Source organism: Pipistrellus hanaki, assembly GCF_964339955.1.
Source record: "Pipistrellus hanaki genome assembly, chromosome: 1".
In the NCBI taxonomy this organism is placed as follows: Eukaryota; Metazoa; Chordata; class Mammalia; order Chiroptera; family Vespertilionidae; genus Pipistrellus; species Pipistrellus hanaki.
The window spans coordinates 8,432,613-8,460,247 of record NC_140503.1 but is presented as its reverse complement, the minus strand read 5'-3'; the positions used below and the strand labels follow the sequence as shown (position 1 = coordinate 8,460,247).

At 65.2% G+C, this 27,635-nt stretch overlaps 2 protein-coding genes across 3 annotated transcripts in view; one reads left to right on the top strand and one right to left on the bottom strand.

Annotated features, from left to right (window-relative positions):
- The first annotated feature begins 769 nt into the window (after positions 1–769).
- CHGA (chromogranin A) lies at positions 770–13,458 on the top strand. The gene is made up of 8 exons (XM_084902739.1): positions 770–997; positions 1,746–1,792; positions 4,018–4,111; positions 4,926–4,994; positions 6,206–6,316; positions 8,585–9,022; positions 10,436–10,884; positions 13,091–13,458. Exons 1-8 carry the CDS (start codon positions 952–954, stop codon positions 13,172–13,174), a joined length of 1,338 nt encoding a protein of 445 aa, XP_084758865.1. The 5' UTR covers positions 770–951; the 3' UTR covers positions 13,175–13,458.
- A 3,187-nt stretch (positions 13,459–16,645) lies between these two features.
- The window catches only part of ITPK1 (inositol-tetrakisphosphate 1-kinase), a 127,851-nt gene continuing 116,861 nt past the window's right edge, over positions 16,646–27,635 (bottom strand). For both annotated transcript variants that reach the window (XM_084873647.1, XM_084873648.1), the window contains 6 exons: positions 27,133–27,231; positions 26,786–26,826; positions 24,195–24,360; positions 21,889–21,956; positions 20,933–21,095; positions 16,646–18,559 (listed from right to left, as the gene is read on the bottom strand). In XM_084873647.1, coding sequence (XP_084729773.1) covers positions 18,201–18,559; positions 20,933–21,095; positions 21,889–21,956; positions 24,195–24,360; positions 26,786–26,826; positions 27,133–27,231 — 896 coding nt within the window. In that variant the 3' untranslated portion in view covers positions 16,646–18,200. The remainder of the gene's footprint in view (positions 18,560–20,932; positions 21,096–21,888; positions 21,957–24,194; positions 24,361–26,785; positions 26,827–27,132; positions 27,232–27,635) is intronic.

The following is a 27,635-nucleotide window of genomic DNA, read 5'->3' as shown; positions in this document are numbered from 1 at the left end:
AGCGGCACGAAGGTGGTCCTAAGGGGTTGATCAGGGCTACTGAGTAAAGTCTCAAGCCCACCTCTTTTGGTTTGACATCAAGAGCTGGCCCCCACCCCTCCCTCACCGCTCCCCACAACCCCCCCGAGAGCGGCCCAACAATGGCCAGAGCCCAGGACTCGCTCAAGCACGGGTTGAACTACCACTCAGTATATTCAACATCATCTCTTAAATGCATCTCTGTGCCAGGAGCTGTGCTGAGCACTGTGGAAGCCATGCAGACAGAATGTTATTCAAATAAATATATAGATATTTGGTACAACAAGAAGTCACGAAGGCACAGATTGGGTTGCCAGAGAGAGGCCTCACTCAGACAGGAGTCAGGAAGCCACTCCTGCATACTTGAGGGAGCCCCTGAATGGATGCCAGGGGGAGCATGTCGGAGGAAGGATGGCGTGCTGTATGAGGACTGGCAGGGATCTCACCGCGCAATGGAGGAACCCAAGGCCCAGAGACCAGGAGTGTCTTGCCCAAGACACACAGCAAGTCGGTGGAGCCTTGAGTGGCGGAGAATCAGCCACGTCTCTGGTGCCACCTCCTGGAAGCCAGATGCCTGCCTGGTAGCCAGACTTACTAGCTGTGTGTGCAGCCTGGGCCAGAGGGGCGAGGATGGGGGTGGAAGGAACCACGGCCGGACCCCCAGAGGGGTGGAGCCAGGGCAGGGGCGGTCCGATGACGTCATTTCCGGGGTGGGGTATATAAGCGGTAGCGGGCGCACGCCTCTGCTGTAGCTACTGCAGTGTCGCAACTCTGTGCAGGGAGGCTGGTGGGTGCACCGACAGACTCTGCGACCCCCATCCCCGCTCCAGCGCCTGCGGTAGCCCATCCCGCACCGCCCGTCCAACCATCCGCGCCCGGGTGCCCACCGCGCCCGGCCCCAGACCTCGGGCTGCTCGGCGTCCCGGCTTCGCCATGCGCTCCGCAGCGGTCCTGGCGCTTCTGCTGTGCGCCGGGCAAGGTGAGCGGAGTGTGGGGGAGAGGGTCCTGGGCGCCCCTCTGGCTCCGGCCCTGCCTGCCCTGCGTCCGGCCCCGCGCAGCGCCCGCGCCCCTCGGTCCCTCCCCTCCGCGCAGCGAGTTTCAGCACCGCGGACAGCGCCCGCCTCCCTGCAGACCCAGCTCGGTGTCCGGGGCCCAGACCCGCAGACCCGATCCTTCCTTTGGGCTGGACTCCGGGCCCCTAGGTGCCCCCACCTCATCCCTGGGCCGGGTGTCCGGGCTGCACCCGGCTCCGCGCCCTGGCTGGCCAAGGTCATTGGGGGAGATGGGAGGGCTGCCGCGGGCTCTCGCTCTGCCTCTCTCCCTCTTCCATCCCACCGCTCTTCCTGCCCTCGACTTCTTCCTCTCCTCCTCGTCCTCTCACACTCCTCCTCCTCCATCTCTTTTCCCTCGCCGCCGGGTCTCGCCACCTCTCCCTGCATGCTCCTCCCGCCCCAAGCCCTGCAGCCCTGGGCCTTGTTTTCGCGCTTGCCTTCAGCTCCCGTTCTGAGCAGCTTCCCCAAAGGGAAGGGCCAAGGCTCTCAGATGCAGCCTCTGCGAGGCAGCTGCCAGGGGCGGGAAACGAAACCAGCCCCAGCATCTCGCTTGGGTGGGGGCAGTTTTGAGGGGGAGCGAAGAGGTGATGGGCCCCTGGTGAACCTGGCCAAGGCCTGGGCTGTCCCCTCAGGACAGAGAAGTGACCCCAGCTCTCTCTCTCTTTTTCTTGCCAGTCATGGCCCTCCCTGTGAACGGCCCTATGACTAAATTTGACGACGAGGTAAGAAGGGGTGTGGGGATGCCCCCGGAGGGGTAGGAGGCTCCAGGGGACACCTTACAGCCAGTTCTTGGGCAGCTGCAGAAGTGAGCTGGCAGAAAGCCAGGAGCCAGCACTGCGGTTGCTGAGCCTGGGACAGCTAGTGAACCAAGAGACCAAAGACTGCTCCACTGCCCTCCCGCCCGCAGCGGGATGTCCCCAGCGTCCTCGGAGCTGAGTCTGCAGCCCAGTGGGGCTCGTGTCTTACCTGCTGGGCTGGGGTGCCAGACCCACCATCGAACAGCCCGGATCCGGCAGACCCGCCGAGGGCTGCTGGGGGTGGCTTCTCTGTCCGGTGGTTGTGGTTGTCCACAGACAGGGGAGAGCCAGGTCTCCCCCTCCCCCTGTGCTACCCCCCCTCCCACCCAGCGCTCTGCCAGAAGCACACCCCACCCCACAGGCACTCAGGCCATGGCTCTCCCGAAGAGCCACAATGGTCACACCCTGGGTCGATGGTTTCTGCACCCTGGGCCCCAGCCAGGTAGGGCTGACGGTGGATGTCACTCGGGAAAGAGACTTAGGAGACGCTGATGGAGGCTCTGTAGCCGGCGAGAGGTACTTCCTGTTAGGTGTGCACTTGGAAGTTCATTCCTGAGCTGGGGCCGCTTGTCCAGCCTCTGGTGCTCACAGATACCTCCACCTGAGAGGCGGGTAAACGTCTGCTTCCCACCTTCCCAGGAGCCGTTCCCTTCCATCCCAGAGCGGCATCCATTTGCTCCATGGTGGTTCCTATACTTTAGCCTGTATTAAACCTCCACCACCTGTTCTAGCTGTGAGGTTTTGGGGAAATCTCTTAACGTCTCTGAGCTTCTCCCTTTCCCACCTGTAACAGTATTTTCCTTGTGGGGAGCTGTGAGGAGTACCTGGCACACAGTAGGTCCTCAGTAAACGGGCGCTGTTATGTCTAGAGCTTCCCTCCTGAATCTCCCTATTGTTCCTGGGGCCCAGACCCAGTGTCTCTCTCGGAATCTGGTCTCGGGATCTCTGGGTTGTCTGCTGTTCCCGGTGCAAGGTCTGGGGCTGCAGGGAGATGCAAGGGGCAGGCTGAAGGGCCCTCCTCGCCAGATCCCTCCTGGGAGACATTGAGGTCACCGTATTGTACGCTGGAGCCTGGGGTCAGGGGCCCCAGAACAGCTGTTAGAGGCCCGAATGTTCCATCCCCAGGCTGCTGAGGCAGTTGTACAGCCTGTTTGCCAGCTTGCCATCCTGCATCCCTGGACAGGTTGCCTTGGTATCCCATAGACACAGCCTTCCACGCCCTCTCTCCCTGCCAGCACTGCCTGATGCCTGTCTGACACCCCCTGCCCTGCCCTGCCCGCCCCCCCTTCCCCCAGCTCTAGCCAGCTGAAGCAGGTTGGGAGTTGTGTCTCTCTCCCTGGGTGTATGTGGCACTTGAGCTTTATAGAGTGTTTTCCCATCTGTGCCTTGTCACCCTGGGAGGGGAGTTGGGAGGTTCTTCTCACTCCCATTTCACAAGTGAGGAAACTGAGGCTCAGAGAGGTCATCCCCAAGATAACACCGCTAGGATACCACACTGGAGCTGGCACCATCCTCCAATATCCATTTATCAGGCGCCCCATTGTCCACAGCACCTTCCGAGAGAGGGCCTGGGGTGGGCATCCAGAGCTAGCCAACAGTGCCCACCTCCAGCCAGCAGGTTCATCCAGGCGTGAGGGTGGAGCCAGACCATGCGGCTGTCGCCCCGGCATGGGACAGCCTGGGGATGTTGGGGGACAGCCATCCACATCCTGTTCCCAGCCAGGGTGGCGCCAGGGAAGATCTTTGTTCTCCTCTGGGTGGTCCAGAAAGGCTTCCTGGACAGAGCTGATTCTGTGGGCATCTGCAAGACGGAGATGCTTTTGCAGAACAGATGTCTGATGCTGGGAGCAGCTTCCCCCTCATTAGAGAAACCCCTGGAGACGAGAAGGCCCCAGGTACCCACCCCCCTCAGAGGGGCACCTGCTGGCCAGGGGATTGGAGTGCCTGGCCTGTAAGTACCATCTGAGGGTTTTCTCTGGTCGTTGCTATTGTTGTCTGAGAGAGCAGAGCTGTACCCTGGAGCCAGGCATTCATGAGCTCTTGGAGAGAAGAGCAAATGGCCTTATGGCCTCATTAGGAATCTGCCCTGGAGCCTTCAGGGGCTGAGTGCCATACCCGAACCCACCCCAACTGCCCCACTCTCTTTCCAGTTGATGAAGTGCTTCGCTGAGGTGATCTCTGACACGCTGGCCAATCCCGGCCCCAGGCCCGTGAGCGCGAAGTGTTCTAAGACACTCCGAGCAGGTATGGGCCGGGCTGGGGGGAGGGCTGTCGCCTGCTGGGCTGGAGGGCTAGGGCATGGGGGTGGGGCTTTGGGTGGCATTCCATGATTTAACTCAACTGTCCCTGACCAAGTGCCAGCCTCGCCCAGGCCTGTGCTGCAGCCTGAGGGGTCCAGGGAGATGGAGGAGGTCCGGGCCCCGTGCGTACAGATGGGCAGAGGGACAAATAGGAACACAGTCAGTCAGGACTCTGCGCAGAATGAAACCAGGTCTGGAACAGCAGCCGCCAGAACGCGAGCTCCCTGTGGATGGGGGTTTTGTGTGCTGTAGCCCCCGTGCCAAGAACAGCCGCTGGCACCTGGCAGACGCCTTAGACAGGTGATGAGAAAAGCAGCATTGCAGGTGGGCAGGAGGAGAAGCTTTGCTATGCAGGCAGTCACGTTTTGAGCAGCTGTTGGATGGAGCCAACATCAGCATTGGGGCTGGCAGCTAAAAGTTGGAAACCAATCGGTGGAAGAATGGAGGAAGGGCACTCGGGGTGGGGAGTCAGCCAGCATGAGCCAAGGCACGGAGGCGGGTACCTCAGCTCGGGGCTGCCCTCTCTGGGCCAGGGTCTGGGTGCGGGGACAGCGCTGACCTTTCTGCTGTGGTAGGACACCGATCGACAGCTGGGAAAGGGGTCATTTCTAAAGTGTTATCGCAAGACCCCATCTTGCCGCTGCCACCCAGGCGTTGCGTTTCCAGAACGAAGTCTGCGTGCTCAGCAGACACGGTTGATGGCAATCTCTCCCCCGCCGTCCTCTGGCCGTGGCCCGTGACACCCTCCTTCGTTGCAGATGAGCGGATCCTCTCGATGCTGCGGCACCAGAACTTGCTGAACGAGCTCCAAGACCTCGCTCCCCAAGGTACTTGCAGCCGCCGCGCGTGAATCTGGGCAAACTCCAGCGACCGCGCGTCAGGAAGTCGGGACGGAAGGTCTGGGTTCTCTCTGGTCCGCAGTTATTTCTGTTCAACTGGGGCAGTGGTGGGCAAGCTCATCAGTCCACAGAGCCAAATATCAACAGCACGGCGATTGACGTTTCTTTGGAGAGCCACATATTTTTTAAACGTAAACTTCTTTCTAACGCCACTTCTTCAACATAGACTCGCCCAGGCCGTGGTGTTTTGTGGAAGAGCCACACTCCAGGGGCCAAAGAGCCACATGTGGCTCACGAGCCGCGGCTTGCCGACCACTGAACTAGAGAGTGGAACGGCAGGGTCCTCCATGCCACCTGGTCAGGTCGGCCTCCATAGAGTGGAAGAGATCAAGGCCCAGAGAGGCCGAGAGCCTTGCCCACGGCCACACAGTGAGCTAGGGACATGCCGGACCGCACGCAGCTCTCCTAATGCCGCCCAGGCGCTGGAGTTGGGCTGTACGTTCGAGATTGGGTGGCAAAGAGGACCTCTTTCCTCTGGGCACACTCCCTTGCCCACAACCACGGGGTCAGGCTCCTTTGGCCATGCCAGAAACTCCCAGCCTGGGGGGGCACATCAGTGCCAGCTGCAGAGGGCCGGGTGCCTGGGCAGGGGCCACGGTCAGGAGCCAGGCACCGGAGGGGACAGTCCCGGCGGCAGCTGCAGCCTCGGGCTGATGCGGGGAGTGGGGGGTGTGGCTCATGGCAGCAGATGCCAGCCCTGGGCTTGGACTCGGGCACGTGTTTGGCTTTCTCCCAAATGTCTGGACTTACGGGGACCCTGAGGGTCACCGTCACCATTGCCACCTGCTGCAGGGTTCCCTAGCTCCCGGCCAGGTCCCAAGGGGGCCCCCTCTTTGCCTCGGCCCCTGGGACCCTCTGCTCCATCCGAGTCTTTGCCGCTCTGTGAGGCAGCAGGCAGGCTTGTTCTCAGTTCCTAGGTGAGAAACTGAGTCTGGAGGTGGTATGGCCACCGATGGGCGACAGCTCGGAGGGGACAGGGACAGCCAACCCTTCCGCCGTCCCCACGCTCTCACTGCCTCCGCCTCTCGCCGGGCAGGCCTGGACCGTGCGTGCCCAGTGCCCAGATGAGCAAACGGCGGCCTTCGCCGTCACAGACAAGTGCGCCAGCTCAGACCAAATTTATTATTCCCTCCTACCAGGTGCCACGGAGAGGGCACGTCCGGAGAAGAAACACAGCACCTTAGAGGAGGAGCTCTCCAAGTTTCTTGAGCGGCAGAAGAACCAGCAGAACGACCAGGCCGAGCTGAGAGGTCAGTGCTGGCCAGTCCTGCCAGAGGGTGGGGGGGCGGGAAGGGGACAGGAACAGCAGCCCTGATAGATGGAGGGTCCCAGGAGGCAGGAGCCCCTCCTGGCCGCCCTGGAAGGTGGCTGCTACTTCCTTCCGTTTACAAACGAGGCCCAGAGAGGGTGAGCACCTTGTCCGAGGCCTCACTGCACCGGTGGTCTGGGTCTGCCTCACTCCGAAGCCCACCGGCGGCCGACACTCAGAGCAGGAAGGGTCCGGCCGGCAGGTGAGCCGCTGTGATGCTGGCTTTCCCGTGGGCACCACGCAGGGCGCCCGCCCCGAGCATGTGGCCTCCCGGGATTCGGTGCCTTAGCATCGCCAGTCACAGGAGGGTACAGAGGAGCAGGCTGGAAACGCTAAACGAACCTGGGTCAGCTCTCTTTTTACTCCCCACTTGGGGATATGTTCATTGTTGATTTTTTTTTTTTTTTTAAGAAGAGGAGGGGGTGGGTGGGAAGAGAGAGAGAGAGAGAGAGAGAGAGAGAGTCCAGGAATTGAACATGAACCCTAGGAGTATGCTTTGACTGAGAAACCCACCACCTTTCAGTGTGTGGGACAATGCTTTGACCAAATGAATCATCTTCCTTGAAACCAGAGAGCTTTTAGGGTCAAAGATCATCGTGTGCTCACCCTCCCACCTGCAAACTTCCAGACTGCCCAGCAGGCCCTGCCCCGTGCATGGGGAAGGGGTGAACAAGGCCGTTTGCAGGAGCCGGGCTCTCAGGGGCCGGCCCTCAGGAAGCCTGCCGGGGGGCATGGCCGGACCCCCACCCTGGCTCTGGGGAATGAGGGTCTAGATGGCTGTGGATGCCTGTGGGCTGTGGGTGGGCAGTGGGGTGTGTGTGTGTGTGTGTGAGTATACTAGAGGCCGGGTCCATGAATTTGTACATGGGTGGGGTCCGGCCAGCCTGGCCAGGGGGAGGGGACATGGGTGGTGGGCCGGCCTGCCTGCTGGTCGATCTCCTGGTCGAGGAGACAATTTGCATATTAGACTTCTATTATATAGGATATACACTGAGTGGCCAGATTATTATGCGTTCAGAGATCATCATCATCTGGCCACTCAGTGTATACTGTGTGTGTGTGTCTCTGTGTGTGTGTGTGTGTGTGTGTGTGTGTGTGTGTCTGTGTCTTTGTGTGTGTGTCCCTGTGTGTGTGTATCTGTGTCTGTGTGTGTGTGTGTGTGTGTGTGTGTGTGTGTAAGCTTCAATAAGGGAAGCAGCCACGTGTCAGCACAAAGAGCACCCCGGACTAGGCACCGGGAGGCGGGGACACAGGATAGCTGTGAGTTTCTGTAGGTGGGAGGGGAGCACTAAGGATCGGTGTGAGTTTTTGTAGGTGGGAGGGGAGCACCGAGGATCGGTGTGAGTTTCTGTAGGTGGGAGGGGAGCACTAAGGATCGGTGTGAGTTTCTGTAGGTGGGAGGGAAGCACCGAGGATCGGTGTGAGTTTCTGTAGGTGGGAGGGGAGCACCGAGGATCGGTGTGAATTTCTGTAGGTGGGAGGGGAGCACCGAGGATCGGTGTGAGTTTCTGTAGGTGGGAGGGGAGCACCGAGGATCGGTGTGAGTTTCTGTAGGTGGGAGGGGAGCACCGAGGATCGGTGTGAATTTCTGTAGGTGGGAGGGGAGCACCGAGGATCAGTGTGAGTTTCTGTAGGTGGGAGGGGAGCACTAAGGATCGGTGTGAGTTTCTGTAGGTGGGAGGGGAGCACTTTCCCCGGAGTCCTGGCGCCAGAGGGACCGGGTAACCTTTCCAGTGATGGGAGGGGTTTCCACTGTTAACGGCTGTCTCCAGAGCAGCACAAGGAAACCCTCTTAATGGAAACAGCCATTGAAGAGCCGAGCACGTCCACAGGAGGCTCCAAACAGGCCCGCAGGGCAGGGGCAGCGCGGTCGCAGTGAGGTGCCTCTTACACGGAGAGGTTAGGGACTGCCCCAGGTCACACAGCAGCTCTGCTGATGTCCTCATTCTCCATTCAGGCTCTACCTTCTGGGGTCCTTTTCAAGGTCTTTTTTTTTTTTTTTTTTTAAATCACCTCCTTCTTTAAGAGGTAGAATTACAAAGAAACAGGTCATCTGTGCTCAGGTCAAAGCCAGACACGGAGAGGGTAGCCCTCATTCTGCCCGGGTGTCCGGCTGGACGTGTTGGCATCGGAGAGACACAGTGACTGGGCTCTGACGCCGGGCTCTGGGGAGACTCTGGGTGCCCACTGCGCTCTGTTGTTTTTGCAGAAGGCACAGAAGAGACGCCCTCCCAGGATGCCGAGAAAAGGGCCGATTTTCCTGAGGTGGAGAAGAGCGGTGAAGACACAGACAGAGCCGGGCCCCAGGCCTCCCCGGAACTCGGGCAGGGGCCCAAAGACGAGGAGGACAACCAGGTCCCGGAGGAGGAGGGGGATGCCAACACCCACCCCCCAGCCAGCCTCCCCAGCCAGAAACAGCCAGGGCCCCCGCCCGAGGGGGGCAGCGAGGGCCCCTCCCAGGGAGAGGGCGACAGAGAGGAGGGCCAGGATGCGGAGCGAGGACAGCAGGCGAGGAGAGAAGAGGAAGAGGACGATGATGACGAGGAGGAGGAGGCTGGAGAGAAGGTTCTCTCTGAGGAAGAAGACCCCACCGAGGCAGCTGACCCCCACCCAAGCCTTGGCTACAAGGAGGTCCGGAGGGCCAAGAGTATGTATGATCTCTGAGACCTCGACAGATGTGTAGGAGAGCGGGGGACGGGTGTGGAGGGGGAGGGGGGAGGGAGGGCGGGGCTCATCCACAATCTCATTCTACCTCATTATGTCCATTTTCCAGATGGGAAACTAAGGCTCAGAGAGGGTCAGTCATTTGCCCAAGGTCACACAGCTAATTTGTAGTAAAATCTGAAATTCCAACCCAGGTTTGTCGGACTCCAAACCATGCATCTTCACTGTTCCACACAGATCCCCTCCCCAACCCAGGAGGCTGGAGGGGCTTTGCGGGGTGGGATGGGTAAGGTTTGCAGGGGGAGTGGGTGGGGTTTGCAGGGGGAGTGGGTGGGGTTTGCAGGGGGAGTGGGTGGGGTTGGCAGGGGGAGTGGGTAGGGTTTGCAGGGGGAGTGGGTGAGGTTTACAGGGGGAGTGGGTAGGGTTTGCAGGGGAAGTGGGTGGGGTTTGCAGGAGGAGTGGGTGGGGTTTGCAGGGGGAGTGGGTGGGGTTTGCAGGGGAGAGGGTGGGGTTTGGAGGAGGAGTGGGTGGGGTTTGCAGGGGGAGTGGGTAGGGTTTGTGGGGGGAGTGGGTGGGGTTTGCGGGGGAGTGGGTGGGGTTTGGAGGAGGAGTGGGTGGGGTTTGCAGGGGGAGTGGGTGGGGTTTGTGGGGGGAGTGGGTAGGGTTTGCAGGGGGAATGGGTGGGGTTTGCGGGGGGAATGGGTGGGGTTTGCGGGGGGAGTGGGTGGGGTTTGCGGGGGGAATGGGTGGGGTTTGCAGGGGGAGTGGGTGGGGTTGGCAGGGGGAGTGGGTGGGGTTGGCAGGGGAGTGGGTGGGGTTTGCAGGGGAGTGGGTGGGGTTTGGAGGAGGAGTGGGTGGGGTTTGCAGGGGGAGTGGGTGGGGTTTGCAGGGGGAGTGGGTGGGGTTGGCGGGGGAGTGGGTGGGGTTTGGAGGAGTGGGTGGGGTTTGCAGGGGGAGTGGGTGGGGTTGGCGGGGGAGTGGGTGGGGTTGGCAGGGGAGTGGGTAGGGTTGGCAGGGGGGTGGGTAGGGTTGGCAGGGGGGTGGGTAGGCTCTGGGGACAGAGGGACAGCATGGCCGATGGACAGGCATCTCTGGGACGGTGTCAGGGTTTAAGAAAGACCGTGGCTCCCCCATGGGCCGTGTCCAGGCCTTTCCTCCTGCCCAGCACGGCGCCCCGAGTCCCGGGCTCCCAGCTGCTGGGGCTGAGGAGAAGCGGGCTCCGGTCACCCCCCCTCGGGGCTCTGAGAGTCCTGGTGTGAGACGGCTTTCCCTCCAAGGAGAATGCTGGCGGGCTGAGCTGCCGTCCAGGAGGGGCCCGGGGTCAGCGCTGGCCCCGGAGCGGCCGGGCATGGCGGGGCCGGGGAAGTGACCATTTCCCCCTCCTCGCCTGCTCCAGGTTGGTCCAAGGACGGAGCCGGAGAGCCTGGGGCTGAGGAAGCTCAGGCCCCCGAGGGGCAGGGGGACCCGGAGGCCCGGCCGGAGGAGGCGATGGCAGGGGCCCCGCGGGGCCTCCTCCGGGGCGGGAAGAGCAGGGAGCCGGAGCCGGAGGATGAGCGGCTCTCCGAGGAGTGGGCGGACGCCAAGCGATGGAGCAAGATGGACCAGCTGGCCCAGGCGCTGACGGCGGACAAGCGGCCGCACGGGGAGGACGAGGACGACCCCGACCGCTCCGTGAGGCTCTCCTTCCGGCCCCGGGGCTTCGGCTTCCGGGGCCCCGGGCCGCAGCTGCGCCGTGGCTGGAGGCCGTCCTCCCAGGAGGACCCCGAGGGGGGCCTGGCCCCCCAGGGGCGCAGCTACCCCGAGGAGAAGAAGGAGGAGGAGGGCAGCGCCAACCGCAGGCCGGAGGTTGGTACGGGGCGGGCCTCGGGGGGCAGGCCCGGCCGCGGGGGCAGCCTCCCCCAGGCGCTGGCTGCCGCCCACGGAGGGTCCCGGCCCGGGGAGTCTGGGACCGGAGAGGTGCTCAGTCAGGGAGCCCGGGGACCGAGGGGCCTGGGTTCGAGGCCGGCTGGACGGGGCACGAAGAAGGGAGGGAGCCCAGCTCACAGGGGGCACTCAGCGAAGCTGGCAGACAGGTGCTCAGGTCAGCGCCCGGACGGAGGGGGTGAGGTGCTGAGCGCCATGCCCCGAACAGCCGGGCCTCTGCGGGCGTGGACCTGGGAGAGAGCAGGGAAACCAAAGAACCCGCCCCGCACTGGCCTGAGGAGGGCCGTTTGCTGCCCAGGTGACCCAGGCCCAGGGCACCCGTGGGCCCGGAGCTGGGAGGGCCTGAGAGGACGGGACACCAAGGGACAGGGTGTCCTGGGAAGACTGTGGAGATCCAGCCGGGCCCTGTCCCCAACCCCAGGCAACCCTCGCACCCCTCCTGCCCCCAGGCCCAGGCCCTGCCTCACCCCTGAAGGGCAGAGGCGGAGGGGCAGGGGCAGGGCCAGCTGGACCTCCTGCAGGGGGTGAGGGAAGCAGTGGGTGCCCGGAAACCTGGGTTCTGCCTCCTCCTGGCTGTGTGGCCTCCTCCAGGCCACTCTCCTCAACCTCATGGGTCCCCCTGGGGGCACCTCATTGTCACCATCAGAACCAGGGCAGCCTGGAAACCTGGCCGTGCCCAGGGCTGCTTAGCTCAATGGGGCGCAGAGACGCAGCCCCACAGGAGGGGATGGGGGGGAGCTGGTCCCTGGCAGGGCTGGCCACAGCCTTGGAGCTGGAGGAGGCCGTGGGGGGCGGAGGGCTGTCCGTGGCTCAAGCCTCAAGGCCCAGGCGGGAATGGAGACCTTAGGAGGCTAGGACCTGTCCCTCCAGAGAGGACCTGCCCTTCCTCTGGTCTCCGCCCCTCCCTCTGGCCTGGGACCAGGCCTTGGAGAGATGGAGACGAGAGAGAGACTGAGGCTCTTTCCTGGCGGCTGGAGCCCAGGAGGCTGAGGGTTGGGGCTCCAGGAAACAAACTTGCTCCTCACCCCGGGCTAGTTGCCCTCAGCCCCGCCGCAGCTGGGTGCAGAGACTGGGCCCCTTTGGTCACCCTCTTCCCCGCACTCAGAGCTGAAACGAGTGAGGGGCCCCAGGCGCCTGCCAGCTCCCTTCACAGGCAGAGGGAGCCCCGGCTGCAGCTGGAGAAGCGGGGACCCCTCCCCCAAGCCCAAGGGTCTTCTTAGAAATGGCCCCAGTGGCTCCTCCCAGAGGGAGGGCTCTGGGCTCCTGTTTCCATGGCAACCACTGATGTCGGTTCCAGATGGGCTGTCAGTGCGGGCCTCGGGGCTGGGTGGGGAGGGGCCTGGGAAGACCACCCCTCCCTAGTCAAGGCCAGGGGGTGGCCTGCCCTGACTCCTGCTCCGAGTTCCAGGGCACAGTCTCATGGGCATCAGGCCCGGCTTTGGGGACCTGGAAGCTTCCTGAGGCTGGGGCACCCCGCCAGGCCACACAGAATGTGCCCTTGAACCACCCTGTCGAGCCCCCTGATTGGGCTCAAAAATTGAGGCTCAGCCTTAGGAGGCTGGGACCTGTCCCTCCATTCCCACCCGGTCCTGGGGCAGTTCTCACAGCCTCCAGCCCCTGCCACGGGCCCCTGGCTGCTCAGGTGGGAGGCCTGGAGCAGAGGGAACCAGGCCTGGGCTCACCCCAGAGCCGTCGTCAGAGCCAAGGTCGAGGGGGGCTGGAAGGACTGAGCCAGAGGCAGTGTCTTCCAAGCACCCACCTGGAGCCATTCAGGAGGCAGCAGGCTGGGTGGAGGGGTCCCCGATCCTCCTCCTCCAGCCCAGGGCTCCCTCTGACTGTGAAGAAGGGAGCTGGCAGGCACTCATTGGGGTGGGGGCCCCCCTTTCCCCGTGTTCTTGCACAATACTCCTCAGCAGCCTTGTCCAGTGGCATCACTGTCCACGTGGTACACAGAGGCCCCGAGGCTCAGAGGCAAAGCCACATGACCGAGGCCACCTGACCGAGGCCACATGACCAAGACCACATGACTGAGGCCACATGACCGAGGCCACACAGCTAGCCATGCCACCCATCTGCATGCTGGCACAGCCCAGCCAGGCCCCGCATAACCCTCGGCATTCTCCCCCAGGACCAGGAGCTGGAGAGTCTGTCGGCCATCGAGGCGGAGCTGGAGAAGGTGTCCCGGCAGCTGCAGGCGCTGCAGCGGGGCTGAGGGCCACCAGCCCCTCCGGCCAGGCCCCGCGGCAGCCGAGGCCCTGGCTCTGCCGTCCCCGCACCCAGGCCCCAGGCCCCCCGCTCCCTCCCCTGCCCCGGCCCCCGGGCCCCTCCGCGGGGCAGACCCCACGACTCCACACGGCGATCCTCTCTGAGCTCGGGGAGCTCTCTAGGGCACAACGGCAGGAACCTCTGACCTTCCGGGGAAGGGGAGCATCCTGGCTGGATATACCCTGCACACAACTTGCAAAGGAAAATAAACCTGCTCCGGGCTCTCCTGTCTCTCTGAACCTTCCCCCTTGGCTCCGGGGGTGGCGGGGGTGGGGTTCTGGCAAAGGGGCGGGGGAGGGCCCGTCCCCCTGGGCGTCCTTCCTTTCCGGGCAGCTTCTTAGCCGCGGGATCTGGGCCGAAGGGCTGCGGCCCGGGCACCAGTGTCCCATCTCCCGTGTCACCGAGCGCTGGCAGCGGCCTCCAAGCGTGCGGGGGTTAAACCACACCTGCAAAGGGCCCGGGTTCCTCCCGCTCCCCGCCCTCCCAGCCACACCTGAGCCGGCCCCCAGCAGGCGGGGTCAGGGAGGCAGACAGCCTCAGTGCTCCCGGTGCGGGGAGAGTGGCTGCCACGGGCGCCCGCGGCCTGAGTGCCATCCGGACCTGGCACATGCAGGAACTGGGCATCTAAAGTCCTGGCACATGTAACGGCTCACGAGGGCTCCGTCTCAGCTTTGAGAATGAGGACACTGAGGCTCACAGGACTCATCGGGCCACGACCCCCACTCCCAAGACCAGGCGGCGAACGAAGTAACCCCTCCCCGAGGCGGCCGCCTGCGGGCATAGCCCATCCCACGGACAAACGCCACGCAGAGCCGCGGGCAGGTGCGCCGGCCTGCCCCGGAGCCGCGCTCTGTGCGGCGGGCCTGTCCGTGTAAGCGGCAGGCAGGGGCCCGGATGTGCAGGGCCGGTCAGAGCCAGCCTGGGGCTCTGGGAAGCACTGCCTGGGAACAGGGCGGAGGCCCGTGGCCTTTGTCACCGAGCACAGGTGCCAGCACCAAAGCCAGGGCTGCCAGCCTGGTGAGGCCCTGCCTGCTGACAAGCCTTTCGGGAGAGGGGCCGCCGAGGGTCTGCCTTCCCCCTCCCCACGGGCCTGGGAAAAAGGGTCCGTCTGCCCCTCCCCCTGCGGCCCTGGGAGAAGGGGTCCACGCCCCCCCCCCCGGCCCTGGGAGAAGGGATCCACGCCCTCCCCCCGGCCCTGGGAGAAGGGGTCCACGCCCCCCCCCACGGCCCTGGGAGAAGGGGTCCACGCCCCCCCCCGGCCCTGGGAGAAGGGGTCCACGCCCCCCCCCACGGCCCTGGGAGAAGGGGTCCACGCCCCCCCCCACGGCCCTGGGAGAAGGGGTCCACGCCCCCCCACGGCCCTGGGAGAAGGGGTCCACGCCCCCCCCCACGGCCCTGGGAGAAGGGGTCCACGCCCCCCCCCCGGCCCTGGGAGAAGGGGTCCACGCCCCCCCCCGGCCCTGGGAGAAGGGGTCCACGCCCCCCCCCCGGCCCTGGGAGAAGGGGTCCACGCCCCCCCCCACGGCCCTGGGAGAAGGGGTCCACGCCCCCCCACGGCCCTGGGAGAAGGGATCCACGCCCCCCCCCACGGCCCTGGGAGAAGGGGTCCACGCCCCCACCCCAGCCCTGGGAGAAGGGGTCCACGCCCCCCCCCACGGCCCTGGGAGAAGGGATCCACGCCCCCCCCCCCACGGCCCTGGGAGAAGGGGTCCACGCCCCCACCCCAGCCCTGGGAGAAGGGGTCCACGCCCTCCCCACCCCCAGCCCTGGGAGAAGGGGTCCACGCCCCCCCCACGGGCCTGAGAAAAAGGGTCCGTCTGCCCCTCCCCACACGGCCCTGGGAGAAGGGGCCTAGGCCCCCTCCTAGCCCCGGGAGGAGTCTGCCCCCTCCCCGAAAGCCATGGGAGAAGGGTTTGGCCTCCCTTCCCTCCCCCCTCACAGCCCTGGGAGGTGTCTGCCCACAACAAACCTGTGAGAAGGGGTGCCCCCCCCCAAACACACACACACACACACACACACACACACACAGCCTGGGAGAAGGCTCCGCTGCCCGGTCAGGGCCAAGTCCGGGGAAAGGGAGAGGAGGCCACGCTGGCAAAGGCCCCTCGTGGCCAGGACGAGGGCCCAGGGGGTACCGTCAGCTCCCTCTGAGCAGTCTGTGAGGGGTCCCTCCATCCGAGGCCTCGTCACCCCGGGCTCGGGTTGGGCAGGTGTAAGGGGATAAGGGCGTGGCCAGGCGGCCCGAGGAGGGAGGCGGCCAGGACTTTGTCGAGAATCGATGCACTTCTCTGCCTCGGGTGAGCCATGGTGGGGAGCCTGCTCCCGGCTCCAGGTCTCTGCCGCTCGGGCCCTTGCACCGTGACCTGTGACCCGAGAAGGGAGCGGGGCTGCCAGGACCTCACCGGGTGGAGGACCCGCTTCCGGGGCACGGAGGAGAGAGATGCCAAGCCCAGCGAAGCCACTCTACGGCACTCCTGGCAGTGGCCAGGGTGAGTGCCAAGCCGAGGGCCAGCCTTCCCGCCGAGGACAGAGCAGCCGCTTTCCCAGCTGCTGAAGACCACAGCCTCCTGCCGGGCCCTCAGCCCCCACAAAGCCCAGCCTCCGGAGCGGAGGTCACGCCCCGAGGGCCCCTCCGTGGACGCAGGATGCCAGCGGGGCCTGCCCTCTGCAGTGACTGCTGGCTCCGGGCTCAGCCCCAGCCACGGCGCTGCCAGCCCGGAGGCTCCTCTGGGCTCCTGGGGGGACAGACACGGTGCCTGCCTCCGAGGGGGCCCATCATTACATAATCATCATCCCACGGGAACCTGTGACCCACCCACGGCCTCAGCACAAGGTGGCCCTGCAGGTGGCACCCGATGCTGCAGGGCCTCAGCCCCGTGTGGCGGAGGCCGGTGACAAGCAGCCCCAAGGGGAAAGCTGCTCTGTGGATCGTGTCGGTGTGCACCCCGCAGACACGGGGGTGCTCATCACTCGCAGCCCCTCCCCTCCACTGCGCTCCCTGACCTGGCCCCCCAAACCCTCCAGAGACGGCTGCTGCTGGCTGCACGGTGGTGCCCAGCCCAGGGGAGAGGACTGCACATGTGTGGGTGCAGCTGGGCCCTCCCCCTGCCCCCCCCTGCCAGCCCCCGCCTTTATGCCGCCAAACCGCCCCCTCGGCTTCCGTTCCGGGAAAAGGCAGCGGCCGTGCCCGCCACCCGCAGGAGGCGAGCGGAGAACGCCAGGTCACCAGAAAGCAGGCACGGACACCTGGGCCTGGTGCTGACATGCGTGACGCCGAGGGCGACACCCATCGCGCAGGCCAGGCAGGGCCAGGGTCCCACCGCAGCCCCACCCGCTCTGCAGGCAACGTGGGATTGGAATTTTATTCAAAAAGTAAAGCCGTTTTATCAGGACACTGCACGCACACAGGCACGGTGAGTTGGATTTCAGTAGTTTATTCTGGAGACAAAGCAGTGCAAGAGGCGGCCACGCGCCCCGCTGCCCGGGGCTCGGGCAGCCGGAGTGACGCTCAGACATTGTAATGGGGCTCCACTCGGTCGTGTAAACGCGGTTAGTCAGCAGGCCCGCGTCCGGGGCAGCGGGCGGTTCTGAAGGCAGCCGCCCCCGCCCCGGGCCGAGGTGGGCAGCCCCGGCTCCCGCTGAGCCAGGCGCCCAGCTCAGCAGCCTCTGGCCCTCCTCCCGGCCTCGTGGGCCAGCCAGGCCTTTTCCTCCTCCTCACACTCAACTGGTACCTAAGACGGCAGGTCCTGGCATCTCTCCCGGAGCCCACTGTCCCGGGACAGACACACCTCCTCTGAGGAGGGCGGCCAGCGAGGGCCTGGGGATGCGACAACCAGCCTGGGGATGCGACAACCAGCGGGGCCTGTGTGCGCCCCCAGGGCTGGGGGCTGGCTGGGGAGGTTAGGCTGCTGCTCCCTTCCCCTCCTCCGCAGGCTGGCTCGGTGCCTGGGGCTGCAGTGAGTAGGGAGGGGATGGGCCTGCAGGGTAAGGGGGGAGGGGACCCCACGTGGCCTCGGGGCCAAGGGCAGGCCCGTCCAAGTCCGCTTCTCGGGAAAGCAGGTGCATCGCAGGGCCTGGGGCGTCAAGCCCGCCCTTCAGAGTTCTGGTCTCCACGGAGGCCTGGCGATCTCAGGGTGATTTGCCCAAAGTCATGGCACAAATCCTTGGCACGGGCAGGGTCAGCCTGGGGGCCCGCCAGGCAGCCTGCTCCGGGGTCCGACGAGCAGCGCTTGGTCCAGGAAGAGCCCTGAGGGCTGCGGGCAGGCGGGGAGGGGCGGAGGGGCTCCAGGGAGCTGGACGGGAGGGAGGGAGCACCAGGGCCTGGCCTCCGGGCAGCCTCCTTCCCCTTCCCTCCGGGAGAAGGAAGCACGGCCACAGCCCGGGCCCGGCACGGAGCCCCCAGAGCGGCAGCTGCGGCCTCTTCCCTCCGGGGCTCATGCTTCCGGGGAGGGCAGCCGCGTAGCTGTGGGGTTTGGGGCCCCCCGGGGGCTCCTCTCGGCCGGCCTGGGGTGGGGCTTGGAGGAGAGTGAAGGGGAACCGTCCATCGGCTCCGTCCAGTGTCCGCAGCCTCAGCAGGGGCGGCCCCTGCGGGCCCCAGCCCGGTCCGCAGCAGCCATCGAGACCAGGACACGGAGGTGCACGCACACTCGCACACGCACAGCAATCGCACACGTGCACACGCCCCTCACTCAGACCTAGTGTTGAAGCACACGCGTGTGAACCGGGTGAAGGTCTGCACACGCGTGTGAACCGGGTGAAGGTCTGCACACGCGTGTGAACCGGGTGAAGGTCTGCACACGCGTGTGAACCGGGAGCCGGACCCCCGGGCTCTCCCCACCCCCGCCCCTCACTCAGACGGTGACATCGGGAAACGGGTACACACGGGGACGTCAGACCGCTGGGAATTCCGGGAAGGATGCCGGTCCAGTGGCTGCTCCGTGGCCCGCGCCGCCCTTGGGTCCTGCGCTCCGTGGCTACTGGGAGGAGGCCTTGGTGGCCAGGGAGGCCACGCAGTGCTGCTGGAAGCTGGGCGACACGGCGGCGGTGCAGCCCCGTCGCTGGTGCGGCAGCTTGGCGGCGCCGCCCGCGCCCACGCCGCCCGCGCCGTCCTCGGCGGCCCAGGGCGGGTCCGGGCCCATCATGCTGCCGCAGCAGCCGGGGCCGGCACTGCACGTCCGCTCGCCCGCCAGGCTGTCCGCCTGCTCCGCCAGCAGCCGGCTGTGCCGCAGCGGGGCCGAGGCGCCGGCGGCCGCGGGGGCCGCGCCCGGGCCCTGCAGGACGGTGGCGATGTGGTTCAGGAGGTCCGTGAAGAACTCGCTCACGCCCTCGTAGCCTGGGGGGAGAGACGGACAGAGCGGGCTTAGCCCGAGGCGGGAAGGCCCGGAGGACGAGGCTGCGGGCGGTCACACAGCCGGACTCAGAGCTGCGGGCCGTGGCTCCGAAGGGCCGGGCCCTGGATGTGCTGCCCCGAGTGGGAGGAGCCGAGGAGAAGCTCCTCCACCCTGTCCCTCCCGGGCACAGCTTCACGGGCTCCTTCATCGGAGCCTGGCCGGAGGCCACTGCCCGGAGGACCGAAGGCCACTCCTCCTCACATCCTGAACCATTAACGCCCTTCCCGCCGCGTGGCCGGCCTCAGCGAACTCCTGCGTGAGCTGAGAACACGAGGAGATGCCTGTGGGCACGGCCGAGGGGGCCGGAAAGTGGGCGGTGCCTGACCCGTAGCAGCTGCTCCCCAAACTGAGCCCTCCCCCCGAATACCTACGGGTACTGCCCGTGCCCGTGCCTGAGCGGCACAGCAGGGGGCGGGTGGACGGAGCACCCCGCGGGGCCACACACACGGCGCCGCTTCCCTCACCGGGGGCGGCCCAGGGTCCTGAACGGGACCTGCTGGGCCTGCACTTCCCGCCGCAGAGGCGGATGCACGTGTCAGCACAGAGTCCTGGGGAGCCGCGCAGAACGGGAATCTGGGGCGAGGATTTTGCTGACTCCCCGAAAACTACTTCAAAAGACACGCCACCTGGTGGGTGCCCCCACCGTCCTGAGCCAACGTGGCAGGACAAGAGCCAGGCAAAGGGCTGTGAGAGCGAGGGTGAGGAGTGAAACGTGCCCCTGAAGGCCAGTGTGCCCGCTTCAGGGGGCCCGGCACTGCCCACACCCGCCCACGCACGGGGGTGTCTCCCAGTGATGGTGTCTCCCACCTCCGCGGTGAGAGCACGGCTCAGGAAGGCAGGGGCACGGACCTCACAGCGAGGCCTGCCCCCTGCTGGAGGGCGGCGGCCTCAGTGCCCGCGGTGAGTGACGGTGGGTGAAGGAGCTGCACTCAGTGCTTCCATGCACACACGTGCCCTCGCCTAATGGTCACAGCTCGCCGCTCACGTCACAGGTGAAGAAGAGTCAAGTGATTGGCCCCAGAGGCCCCCAGAGCTGCCCAGTGGACATGGGACGAGTCACGAGGGTGGAGGTGGTGACGGCGGCCACGGCTCATGGAGCACCGGCCTCCAAGTGACAGCAAGACTGAAGCAGGCCCTCGGCCCCACCTGCGCCTGAATCCCATGTGGCGCTGGGCACCCTGCACCAGGGCTGGGGCTTCTGTCAGCCCTGGGCTGGGGAGAAGGGCAGGTGGCCCAGGCCCCTTGGGGGCCACCGGCAGGCGTGCCCAGTTTCTAGGGTAGAGACACAGCGCGGGAGGGACTGGAGCCACGTCAGGATGCACCAGGGACAAGCTACCCCCTCAGCAACTGCTCTGCTGCCCCGGTGAGGCCGGAGGCCCGGGTGGGTGTGTGCTTGCTGGTGGGGGACGGAGGCCTGAGGGTGGACAGGAGGCCGTGCAGGCCGCTCTGGGCCCACAGCTCTCCAACTGAGAGGTGGACCAGCCGGGGCACCAGGTGGGAACACCCGCGGTGCAGAGGGAGCACTGAGACTGACCCGCTGGGTGGCCGTCCCATCGGGCTGCAGGCAGAGCCAGGATGGAGCAGCCGGCACGAGAGGCAGACGGCTGTGGTCGGGAGCGCAGGCCATCCCAGCTCTACCATGGGGTAGCGGTGACTCTGGACAAGCCACACAGCCCCCGCCTCCCCATCTCCACCGGTAAGCTGGGCAGAGCTCCCGGGGCTGCCTGGCGTGGCGGGTGTTGATGCCACCCACTGCTCTGACTTCCTGGAGCCCAGCACGCAGCCCTCGCCATGGCCTGAGGCCCTGCGTGCCCTCCCTGTGCGTGAGGGCTTCCTTGCCCCCCAAACAGTGATGGTGTCTCCCACTGAGCCCCCCGCTGAGGCGAGACCAGGAGGGCCCGGCGTGTGCTCCCCTGCCAGGGGCTCCAGCAGACAGCAGGGAGCACGTGCTGCCACAGGGAGCACAGCGGCTCCGGGAGGGTGAGGAGCACAGCCCTGCACCGACGAGGCCTGATGTGGGACAATTACTCTCTGGGCGGCTCCGTGCCCTGGAAGACCTTGGGGGTTCCCTAGTGTCCTTTCAGCTCTACAGGACCTAGGGTTCGGCTTCGGTTTGCCCAATAGCAGCTAATGCTGAAGGTGCAGGGTCAGCGTCAGGAGAGGAGGCGAGAACACGCGTTTGCGGGCCCACCGTGCACCTGGCCGGATGTCCGGCCCCGACCCGCAGCCCCACTGGCAGGGGCTGAGGCCCAGCGGGCTGCATTTACCCCAGGCCCCGCCGACAGACCTGCCCGGGACCCAGCCCGGCCGCTCACCTGGGAAGGCGTTGATGTCGATGACGGCGTGCTGCCCGGTCTGGTTGTTGATGATGATGTCGATCCCGAAGAGAGACACGCCCAGCGCCTGCCGCAGGGCCCGGGACAGCTCGCGGATGACCTCGTCACTCGGCCGCTCGAACACGCCCTCGATCTTGTCCAGCTGCAACACAGCACACACACACACACACACACACACACACACACACACCACACAGACACAGACACACACACACACACACACACACACACACACAGAGGCAGGCCGTAAGTGGGGAGGCGCAAAGCCACACCAGAGAGACCCCCAGACAAGGGGGTGGAACAGACCAGCACCAGGACTGGCCATTTCTAAAGTCTTTCCTTTAAAAACATGTTTTTAGTGATTTTAGAGAGAGGAAGAAGGGAGAAAGATAGACAGAAGCATTGACAAGAGAGCAACATTGATGGGCTGCCTTCTGCCCGCCCTCCACCCACCGGGGACGAGCCCATCACCCGGGCATGGGCCCTGACTGAGAATCAGACGTGGCCTCTCTGTGCCTCCTGCCCCGGGGGCTGTTCCAGGCCTGGCTGTGATGCCCCAGGGCATCCGGGAGGGAGCCTGACACAGCAGCACTGACCAGCAGCCCTGAGCTCACCACCACGAGAAGCAGCAGCACCCACAGAAGTGACACGGGGACACGCGCAGACAGGAAAGAGAAAGGAGCTGGCGTTGCCTCTCGCCCCTTCTTTTAAATCAGTAAAAGCTGGGTGTCAGCTCCTCCTGACGGGGGAGAGCTGGAACCCCCCGGCCTGACCTGGTGGTGAGCAGGCCTGGGCACGCAGGTCGTCAGCACGACGACCGGGGCCAGCAAGCCAGAGGCCTCTGAGCCCCTTGCCAGGGCAGCCAGCTCCACCCCAGGCCCGCCCCCCGGAGCACACCGCCCAGCTCACACCAGCCACCGGGCAGAGGGACGTACCTCCGTCAGGACCGACGACGACTCCGGCTTAGACACGTTGTGGCTGTTGAAGAAGATGGACTTTCGGTCTGAAAAGCGAACACATGGAGAAGCCAGTTAGCAGCTCAGAGGGGACGGCGACGCCACCGCCCAACACCAGGGGGCAGCACCGCCCCGGCCACGAGTGACGGTGGCCGCATCAGCCTTCCAGCTCCGTGTCCAGCAGCGAGCTGGGCACCCCACCCCGAGGAGACACCACACCACAAACAGACACATGCCCACTCAGGACTCCTGTTTCAGATTTCCTTCGCACAGAAAGACGACGACGGGCTGAGTGAGCCACCGGGGTAAGGTCTGGTTCTCTCCAGCACCTGAAGGCTTGCCCCATCCCCACACCGTGTCCTGTGGCCACGGCATCAGAAAGCCGGTGTGTGGCTGCATGGGCAGGAAAAGACACATCCCGCCTATCAAAGGCCGGCTGGAGCGGCCGGGATTGCCACTGGCCCAGCCTCCCGGCCCTCCTGGTGTCTGCTGTGGCCTCCGTTCCCAGGAACTCCAGAGAAACAGTGAGGCTGCACTGGGCCCAGGACGCTGACAACACAAAGGGTCCTGCTGCTTCCCCACTGCTTGGGGGAAAGTAGGAATCAGACGGGGACGTCTGTAGGGAACTCTGGAGGCTGGCATGGCCTCTTCAAATGCCCTCCACCTCCTTCCACCCTGTTCCCCAACCCATGCCCACCTCCACCGCACCCCATGTCCCCCAATCCCACAGCCACCCGGCCAGGCAGGCCAATCCCGTGGGGAGGAGATGAAGGCCGTGGGCCGGGCAGAAACATGTCCGCGAGCACTCGGAAGAGTGGGCACCGAACATCAGCATCGCAAACCACGAGCCGGGGCCAGGTCCTGGGAGCGGCTGCCTATCACCCCCGTGAGCCCATGCCCTGGACATGGGCAGCAGGGAAAGGGAGGAGACTGGTGAGTTTAAGAGATGGGGTGATTTTAAGGAAAAAGAAAGGAGACAACATAAGGTACGGTTACTCTTAATCTAATACATTTCCAAAGATTTAAAGCGCATTTTTTTTTTTTTTTTTTTTTTTTTTTGAAATGAGGATTTAAAAAAAAACACATCAGCCCCTTTTGGCCCACAATTGATAAGAATGCCTCTTGCACCCGGTCGCATGGCTCAGTGATTGAGCATCGACCTACGAACCAGGAAATCAGGGTTCCAGGTCAGGGCACATGCCCAGGTTGTGGGCTTGATCCTTAGTGTGGGGTGTGCAGGAGGCAGCTGATCAATGATTCTCTCATCATTGACATTTCTCTCTCTCTCTCTCTCTCTTCCTCTCTGAAATCAATAAAATTATGTTATATGTATATAAAGAATGCCTCTTGCAGGTGTCCAGTCACACACCAAAGGACCCCTGCAGACGTCTGTCCTCCACCCCACGTCACCCAATCCCAGTGGGAGGGGGCTGGGACCAGGATGCGGACGGGGATGCCCTGACCCCTGACAAGGGCCTCAAGTCCTGGAGCGCAGCCTGGCCGGGAGGCCGCACTCGGGAGGACATTCCCAAAGTGCCTGCTCTGGGTGTAAAGGGGAAGGCGGCGGAGAGGAAGACAGGAAGAGCTGAACTGCACTCAGGAGAGTGGCCTGACAGGCGGCCCCAGCGGGGCCTCAGGAGGCCCGTCTATCCGGGCGGAGGGTAGCACAGCCGGACATCCCGCCAGTGGTGGGTTCCCGTGCCCAGCCGAGCGCACAGAGAGCTTGAGCAAACCACACCAACCAACGTCCCCTGTAAAGCCACGCTCCACAGATGCTGCCACCGTTCCAGCAGGTTCTGGACCGGCCTGGGGGACGCCATCAGAGCCACTGGGACATCCATGGGAGCAGCCCCAATGCGAGCAAATCTTATCCCAGTGCCCGTCAGCGAGACGGCCACAGTCCCCAGGCGGTGCGGGAGCAGCGGAGGCAAAGCTGAGCCCTGAGGGCTCCCCAACTGCCCCCACAGATGGCAGCGGCCTGAGGAGGCCTGGCCGTGTTCCCCCAGGCACACGTAGGACTGTCACACACTGGTCCACAACAGCCACTGACAGCGAGGTGTCATGCCCACCGCCTGCCCGAAGCCCGCAGCTGGGAGCTTTTAGGGGTTTACAGAGGTTCGAACGGAGGGGATGGGGTGTTCACTTCTTTTCCAAGATCTCTTCATCACGCACACAATTCCCTCACCCTCCAGATGCTCGCTTCCCCTCCACAGACACACAGGGGACAGGGTCAGCGCTCGCCCGCCGCCGTGTCCGAGCCGGCGCTGAGCTCGGGGCTGGCTTACCCGACGTGCCCGCCGAGAAGTTCTTGAGCGAGGGCCGCTGCACCACCGTGTAGGACTCGCCGACCACGAACACCTTGTAGAGCACGGCGTTGTGGTTGATGAAGTTCTGCACCACGCAGGGCGGCTGCACGGCGCTCAGGCCCTCCTGGTTGAACACGATGGCCATCTGGGGAGACAGGCCCGGGGGTCAGACGCCCTGCACCCCGCCCTGCCTGCGGCCGGGGACTCCGCAGGACCCTCAGGCCGGGTGAGGAGTGGGACTGGAGAAGATAAACCCACTCCCGTGGGATCTGGAAATCCGCACATCGGGCTCGCCATGCGGGGCTGGGCGGGCTGCACTGAGTGCGAACCCCCCTGCTCATGCTGCCGTCCGGGGGACGGGACCCCGGTTCTGTGCTACTCAACCCTCAGGGCTGCCTGGGAGGACCCTCCACCCGGCTGGGGACACAGCCCGGACGGAGAGGCAGAAACCAGAAGCCTGTGGGACAGGAGCTGGGAGGCTGGTCAGAGCCTGTGAGGACGAGGCTGCCCCTCACTGAGCACCACACAGGCCCCGTCCTGACCACGGGAGACGCCTCGGGGCCCGGCCCTTACAGAGGGAAACCTCAGCCTTGAGAAGCTCAGGGGCTCCTGGGACGTGACTGGGGCTGCCCCGCCCGCGGCCCTGTCCTTACACCCGGACGGGCACATGTGCTCCCAGTCCCACGGGAGGGTCTGCAGGGGACGGAGGGAGGGAGGGCAGAGGCCGCCGGAGAAGCCGCCCTGTGCTGGCTGAGGCTGCTGCAGGCCCACTCGAGCCAGCGACCATGCCGGCCGCAGCTCGTCCCTCAGCCCGCAGGCCCCGAGGGGCCACCGACGCCGGAGGCTGCTGGGAGGGATAACAGCTGGACAGCTGCTGCCTGCCCCACTGCCGCCCCCAACCACAGAGCCACCCAGTGTGCCTGGGCCCTGCTGGACGAGGAAGGAGTAGAGACCCAGGTCCCATGGGAGACAGAAAGCCCCGCAGTGACCGTCTCCTTATCACTCTGAGGAGAGGAAGAGACGGGTTCGAGTCCCAGCACACTATCTAAGCTCCGTTTCCTCACCCGTCTGGCAGGGTGCTCGCCTCGGCTTACAGACAACACAGCAAGCGGAACAGCTCTGTGAGCAGCAGCCAGGCGCACTGAGTGCCCGCAGAGGCTGAGCTGGCACAGCCGGGGTCCTCGCTGCACTCACCCCCTGGCACCTGATGAGGTGAGGAGCCTGCCCACCCGCCCCCAGGCTCCTGCTGTGGAGGGCACCCACTGGAGGGCACCCCCTCTGCTGCTAATGCTCCCAGCAGCAGGCGGCCCGCAGCCACACAGCCCGTGTCTCCTCCTCCGGGGAGGGTGGCAGCGGAGCCCGCCCTGAAACAGCACACTGGGGGCGGGCGGGGCTGGGCTGCTGGGCTGAGGGGTGACTCAGCCTCCCCAGGAGGCACTGAGGGCCCGTCTGAACCTCTGTCCCTCTGCGAGACACCCTTATTCTCCACAGCCACCACCGATACTGGTGTGGGCTCGGCACTCGGACAGGCGGGCCATTGCCAAGCCACACAGCTCGGCTGCACACGGGCCGGGGCCAGGCCAGCCGGGTCTGTGGGAACGGCAGAGCCCCCTCCGCGCAGCTGGCTGTGCCGACCGGGCTGCTCCCATCACCTGTGACTGTCCTCCTTCCCTCCCGGCGGGAGCTGGCAGGCAGTGCCGGAGCCCAGGAGGGCAGGGCGGCTGCTCTGAAGCCTGCTGCCTCGGGGGCCTGGCACAGGGCACACGGGCACGGAGCCCAGCCGGCCCACGGGGGTCCCGCCGTAGAAGGCAGCTGGCCTCTGCAGCGGGCCGTCCCTGCCTGCCCCATGTTCAGAGGTGCCGTCGGCCTCGCCGCCCCCCGCAGCACACACCGCGGACGCCGACAGGCGTGCTTACGGACGGTGCCCATCAATGCCGCAGGGTCAGGGCCCAGCATCCGTCTTCCACAGGGACACGGCGGTGACTGCCAGGCCAGGCTCTCCCAAAGGCCTGCTCCGTGGCTCTACGTCTCCTTTCCCTGAGGGTGCAGTGCCGGGCGAGGAGGGCCAAAGGCCATGTCCCAGCCGTGGCTCCCAAGGGCAGTGAGGGCAGCAAAGGCCCCACGGAGCCCCTGCCGGCCGTCTGCTCCTCTCCTGCTTCCCACCGCCCTGACGGCTGTCTGCACAGTGTCTGTCGCCCACTCCGGGTCACTCCCATCCTCATCCCGGGCACCGAGGTGGGGTTGGAAATGGATGAGAGGGGGCACTATGGTGCCCTCTCCTCCAGTCCTTGTCGGCAGTGAGGGCATCTTTTCTGTCCACAGCCCTAGGAGGGGCCCAGCCCCGTGCCTGGCACAGAGCAGGCACCAGGGAGTGGGGACACCGCTGGGCCAAAACAGGGAAACCAAGGACAGGTCAGCGTCCTGCACAGCCATCCGGCCTTGGGGACAGGACAGGCAGCGGGAGGCTGCAGACGGACCACAGAGCCGCCAGGGCGGGGCGGGGGAGGAGCAGGGTGGATGGCGCGGACTCAGCGGCCCAGAGACTGTCAGGGGTCAAACGTTCCACTCACCTCGTGGGAGTTGGTGCCGTGAGCCACTCTGGTTTTGCAAACTGTGGGTGGAGGGTGGGGGAGAGAGAAGCAGAGGAGTCAGCAAGGTCATCCATCCATCCATCCATCCATCCGTCCGCCCACAAACCCCAGCCCAGCAGGAATGGGGGAAACTCAAAGCTCCACAGCCCGGGAGGGGCGGGCGGGACAGGGCCACACGCTGACTCCACAGCGGCCAGCACCGCACTCGGGGGATCTGGACCGGGTTCCAGAGTGTGGGGGAGCGGGACCCCAGGCCATGCCCCCCCCCCACACACACACACACGGTGTAAGCCAGGGGCCCGCCGCCCAGCGGGCCGGGTACGCACTGAACGGGAAGGTCAGGCCGTTCTCCTCCAGCAGCCGCATGGTGTCGTCCCCGCACAGGCCCGTGAGCTCCATGAAGGGCGGCGAGCAGATCCTGTCGTCTGCGGGAGAGGAGGCCGTCAGCAGCTCCGGGGCCAGAGGCACCTCCCGGGGGCTACCTCCACGCCCCGCTCCCCCGCTCCCCCGATCTGACGCCCCAACCTCCAGTCATGTGCGAACACACACACACACACACCACATACACACGCACCACACACACACACACCACACACACAACACACACCACACACACACACACACACACCACACACACACCACACACACACACACACACACCACACACACACACACCACACACACACACACCACACACACACACACACACACACACCACACACACACACCACACACACACACACACACCACATACACACGCACCACACACACACACCACACACACACACACACACATACACCACACACACACACACCACACACCACACAC

Bases quoted from the DNA above. Each gene is read 5' to 3' on its own strand.
- CHGA (XM_084902739.1), top strand. From the start codon at position 952: ATGCGCTCCGCAGCGGTCCTGGCGCTTCTGCTGTGCGCCGGGCAAG. The intron at 6,317-8,584 runs GTCAGTGCTGGC...TTGTTTTTGCAG, and splicing joins CGACCAGGCCGAGCTGAGAG to AAGGCACAGAAGAGACGCCC. The intron at 9,023-10,435 runs GTATGTATGATC...CGCCTGCTCCAG, and splicing joins GGAGGTCCGGAGGGCCAAGA to GTTGGTCCAAGGACGGAGCC.